This window comes from Jaculus jaculus, chromosome 4 (genome assembly GCF_020740685.1).
Source record: "Jaculus jaculus isolate mJacJac1 chromosome 4, mJacJac1.mat.Y.cur, whole genome shotgun sequence".
Taxonomy (NCBI): Eukaryota; Metazoa; Chordata; class Mammalia; order Rodentia; family Dipodidae; genus Jaculus; species Jaculus jaculus.
The window spans coordinates 18,986,484-18,991,304 of record NC_059105.1 but is presented as its reverse complement, the minus strand read 5'-3'; the positions used below and the strand labels follow the sequence as shown (position 1 = coordinate 18,991,304).

At 56.4% G+C, this 4,821-nt stretch overlaps 1 protein-coding gene across 1 annotated transcript; it reads left to right on the top strand.

Annotated features, from left to right (window-relative positions):
* The first annotated feature begins 1,451 nt into the window (after nucleotides 1–1,451).
* On the top strand, nucleotides 1,452–4,599 carry LOC101613732 (alkaline phosphatase, germ cell type-like). The gene is made up of 11 exons (XM_004662216.2): nucleotides 1,452–1,515; nucleotides 1,601–1,717; nucleotides 1,808–1,923; nucleotides 2,102–2,276; nucleotides 2,352–2,524; nucleotides 2,913–3,038; nucleotides 3,131–3,203; nucleotides 3,324–3,458; nucleotides 3,545–3,736; nucleotides 4,102–4,218; nucleotides 4,316–4,599. The coding sequence occupies exons 1-11, from the start codon at nucleotides 1,452–1,454 to the stop codon at nucleotides 4,597–4,599; spliced, it is 1,572 nt and encodes a 523-aa protein (XP_004662273.2).
* Nucleotides 4,600–4,821: the final 222 nt, after the last annotated feature.

The following is a 4,821-nucleotide window of genomic DNA, read 5'->3' as shown; positions in this document are numbered from 1 at the left end:
AAGCCTGATGGCTTAGGTCAATTCCCCAGCACCACGTGAAGCCAACTGCACAAAGTGCATGTGTCTGGAGTCCATTTGTAGTGGCAGGAGGATCTGGAATGCCCATACTTACTCTCTGTCTCTTTATCTCTCTCTCAAATAAATTTAAAAAACTTTTAGAAAAGAAAGATAAGCCGAGCATGGTGGCACACACCTTTAATCTCAGCACTGAAGAGGCAGAGGTAGAAGGATCACCATGAGTTCGAGGCTGGCCTGAGAATACAAAGTGAATTCCAGGTCAGCCTGGGCTAGAGTGAGACCCTACCTCGAAAAAGCAAAAAACAAAAAAGAAAAAAAGAAAGAAAGAAAAAGCCGAGTATGGTGGCACACGCCTTTAATCCTCAAGAAGCTAAGGTAGGAGGATTGTTGTAAATTTGAGGTGAGCATGAGATTAATTCCAGGTTAGCCTGGGCTAGAGTAAGATCCCTATCTAGAAAAGTCAAAAACAAAAAAAAGGAAGGAAGGAAGGAAAGACTGAAAGAAAGAAAGAAAGAAAGAAAGAAAGAAAGGAAGGAAGGAAGGAAGGAAGGAAGGAAGGAAGGAAGGAAGGAAGGAAGGAAGGAAGGAAGAAAAGACACTAGGAGGTGAGATTACTGTCTGAAGAAATACTTTGTACCCATCCTCAGGCTATAGAAAGTTTCTGGTTTCATGCCTCAGACTATACCTGCGCAGGACTGATTCACCCTGGAACCCCTATACTTGTCTAAGGGAACAGGGTTACTGTAAGAGCAAAGCTTGTCTGCTCCCAGACCCAGCTCTTGCTGGCCTGAACCAGGCTTTGGCCTAGGGTACCTCCTCCCCCTGCCTGCCTCCAAACGTACCCCCAGGGTCCAGCGCGCTGTGAGCCGCGATCTTTTCAGACACAAGCAAGGTCCCCACTCGATGTGACCCCTCTAGCTCCGCCTTGTCTCCGCAACAGTGCTCCCAGTGAACGTTCCTGGGCACTTCGTCTACCCCAACAAGACCAAACCAAACAAGAAGACAATTGAGGACAAGGCCTCCAAGCCACCTCTCTGGCTACCAAGAATAAAGTGAATGAGGGGTCCCCACAAAATAACTTGAGCGGAAGATGGGTGGCCCCAGTGATACAAGGCAAGAGCTCATCACTAACATAGCAGTGGTTCCCAGCCTCCCATGCAACATGGAGGAGACCCTTGGGGTTCGCATGTAGCACCCTGGGTCAAGACACTGCTTCAGGCCAACCCAGGCACACCCTGCACTTCCCCAGCAGACAGAATGCCTTTAATTCCCAGGGCAGCAGGGGTAGGGTCAGGGTGTGGCCCGGGGATTAGGGAGGGACACTGATCCTTTCAGTCAGAAACCCTCTAGTTGAGCCCAGCAGCCAGTGTCTCTGTGGGTCCCTTGGAGTCACAGCCTCCTCGTCTGTTGCTATTTTACCATTAGCCACCATCATGCAAGGATCCTGGGTGCTGCTGCTACTGCTGGGTCTCAGGCTGGCCCAATGCATCATCCCAGGTACTGGGGCTCCCCTACCTGCTTGCCCCTCACCCCCACACACTGGCCTTCAGTCTGACCCTGCCTCTGCTCTCCCCTTGGCCAGTGGAGGAGGAGAACCCAGCCTTCTGGAACCGAAAGGCGGCTGAGGCCCTGGATGTCGCCAAGAAGCTGCGGCCCATTCAAACCTCGGCCAAGAACCTCATCATCTTCCTGGGGGACGGTGAGTGCGCCGGCCCTGGGGCCCTTGAACCCAAGTCCATAAGTCCAACCGGGGAGCTCTGTCTGGTCTGACTAGATTCTACTCCTTTAGGCATGGGAGTATCTACAGTGACAGCCACCCGGATCCTAAAGGGACAGAGGGCAGGCAATCTGGGGCCTGAGACACCCCTGGCCATGGACCGCTTCCCATACATGGCTTTGTCCAAGGTGAGCACAGGGAGATGAGTCCTACGGTAGGCGTGGGGGACAAGGTCTGGCTGGCAGTGTAACAGGGAGCACCTGGGCAGCCAGGACCCACAGCAGGAGGGTCATGTCCTGGAAGTCAAGGATCAAGAGCAATCGAGCAGAATAGAACAGAGCTGAGAGAGAGTCTCTGTGTCCCCAGACATACAACGTGGACAGACAGGTCCCAGACAGCGCAGGCACGGCCACAGCCTACCTGTGCGGGGTCAAGACCAACTTCAAGATCATCGGCTTGAGTGCGGCTGCCCAAGTTGACCAGTGCAACACAACACGGGGCAGCGAGGTCATCTCTGTGATGCACCGTGCCAAGAAAGCAGGTGGGTTGGGACCAGGCTCTGGGACAAAGGTAGGAAGGAGCACTGGGTGGTCCAGCTGACCTCTGCCACCTTCAGGAAAGTCCGTGGGCGTGGTGACCACCACCTCGGTGCAGCACGCCTCCCCAGCCGCCACCTACGCACACACGGTGAACCGAAACTGGTACTCGGACGCACAGATGCCCACCTCAGCACAGCAAGAAGGCTGCAAGGACATCGCTACGCAGCTGGTCTACAACATGGACATTGATGTAAGAAGCCCAAGAGCCGGGCGTGGTGGCGCACGCCTTTAATCCCAGCACTGGGGAGGCAGAGGTGTAGGAGGATTACCGTGAGTTCGAGGCCAGACTGAGAGAGACTACATAGTAAATTCCACGTCAGCCTGGGCTAGAGTGAGACCCTACCTCAGAAGGAAAAAAAAAAAGCCCCAAGAGTGAGGGAGAGAGGGGACAGAGGTGGGCCTTGTATTGGCTGTAGTACTAGGTGCCAACAGCCTGAACTCAGGCCTCCAGGCAACAGGCAGAAGATGGGTGTAGAAACTTCATCCAGGATGGGCTCTTCTCACAGATCTACACACCAATCTGGCAGGAGAGGGCAGGGGAACTGATGAGGCACCCCACACTAATCCTCTGCCCACAGGTGATCCTCGGTGGGGGCCGCAAGTTCATGTTTCCCAGGGAGACACCGGACCCTGAACACCCAGCCCAGAACGGAACCAGGTTGGATGGACGGAACCTGGTAAAGGAATGGCTGGCTAAGCACCAGGTGATGGGGATTCCGGGCCAGGGGGCTGGGCCAGGACTAGGGCAGGGCTGGTACCACTGGGCTGTGTGCTAAGGCTGGCTGTCTCCCTCCAGGGGGCCCGGTATGTCTGGAATCACACAGAACTCATTCAGGCATCCCAGGACCCAGCAGTGACTCACCTCATGGGTAATCTGACATTGCGCCCTGACAGCCCCCAGACAAGCTCCACTGGGGCAGTGCATGTGTGTGTGTGCCATCACCCTACTGTCCAGCCTGGTGGTGAGCGTGGGTTCCCTTATCCTTCAGGTCTCTTTGAGCCTGAACACATGAAGTATGAGAGCCACCAGGATCCCACACTCGACCCGTCCCTGATGGAGATGACAGAGGTGGCCGTGCGCCTGCTGAGTAGGAACCCCAGGGGTTTCTACCTCTTTGTAGAAGGTGAGTGGTTGTTGCTGGCAGAAAACAAGAGGGGACAGGGGTCTAAGGCACGCTCAAACATGACCTCCATCACTGGCTTCCTGCAGGAGGCCGCATCGACCATGGTCACCACAAGTCCTCAGCTTACCTGGCACTGAATGAAGCTGTCATGTTTGACGCTGCCATCGACAGGGCGAGCCAGCTCACCGATGAGAAGGACACGCTGACCGTGGTCACTGCCGATCACTCCCATGTCTTCTCCTTTGGTGGCTACACATATCGGGGGACCTCCATCTTCGGTAGGCCAGGGGACAGTGGCAGGTGTAACTGCCTCTATCATACGGCAGAAATTTCTCTCTGGGATTATTCCATCTGTCCAGTAGTCATAAGAGCAACTGTCTTGTTAGGGATATAGTGGTGGTTAGCTGACCAGGTAAAAAAAAGGGGCTGGCTGGGCATGGTGCCATATACCTTTAAGTGCCTTTAACCCCAGCACTCGGGAGGCAGAGGTAGAAGGATCGCTGGGAGTTCAAGGCCACCCTAGACTACATAGTGAGTTCCAGGTCAGCCTGAGCTAGAGTGAAACTCTACCTCGAAAAACAAAACAGAACATAAAAGTGGGGGTTCTGACACATTCACAAGGTGTCCCCTCCTCTTCCTGCAGGGCTGGCTCCCTTCAAGGCTCAGGATGGCAAATCCTTTACCTCCATCTTGTATGGGAACGGCCCAGGCTACATACTCAGGGGAGGGGTCCGGCCTGATGTCACTGACCAAGAGAGCAGTGAGTACAGTGGGGGTTGTCCCCTGGAGGGGGGAGGGCCCGATGTGCCTCCTGCAGGGGGAGGAGGCCACCCGCCCTGAACGCCCTGTCCCGCCAGGCGACCCCGCGTACCGGCAGCAGGCGGCGGTGCCCGTGGCGTCGGAGACGCACGGCGGCGAGGACGTGGCGGTTTTCGCGCGCGGCCCGCAGGCGCACCTGGTGCACGGCGTGCAGGAGCAGAACTACATCGCGCACGTCATGGCCTTCGCGGGCTGCCTGGAGCCCTACGCGGACTGCGGGCTGCCGCCCCCTGCCGGCCGCAGCGAGGGCCCCCGCCCCACCTCGGCCCTGCGGTTGCTGGCCGGGATGCTGCTGCTGCTGGTGGGGGCGTCTGAACTCTGACCCCTGGTGCCCAATCGCCCCTACCCCCGTGCCTCAGCTGGTTCTTAGTGCCCCCAGCCGGTGCTCCCTTCCTGGCTTCTCCTTTCCCCCTTGGTTCCCTGCACCCCCACTTCCAGGCCTCCAATCCCAGACCATTAATCCGGGCACTTCACTCTGGCTCCCACAGGCCTCCCTGCCTCCCTCCCAGCCTACCCTTAACCCAACCAAATTCCTTGGATCATC

Coding starts and splice junctions, on each gene's coding strand:
- LOC101613732 (XM_004662216.2), top strand. CDS start 1,452: ATGCAAGGATCCTGGGTGCTGCTGCTACTGCTGGGTCTCAGGCTGGCC. Junction 1,516..1,600: donor GGCCCAATGCATCATCCCAG/GTACTGGGGCTC, acceptor CCCCTTGGCCAG/TGGAGGAGGAGAACCCAGCC. Junction 3,737..4,101: donor TCGGGGGACCTCCATCTTCG/GTAGGCCAGGGG, acceptor CTCTTCCTGCAG/GGCTGGCTCCCTTCAAGGCT.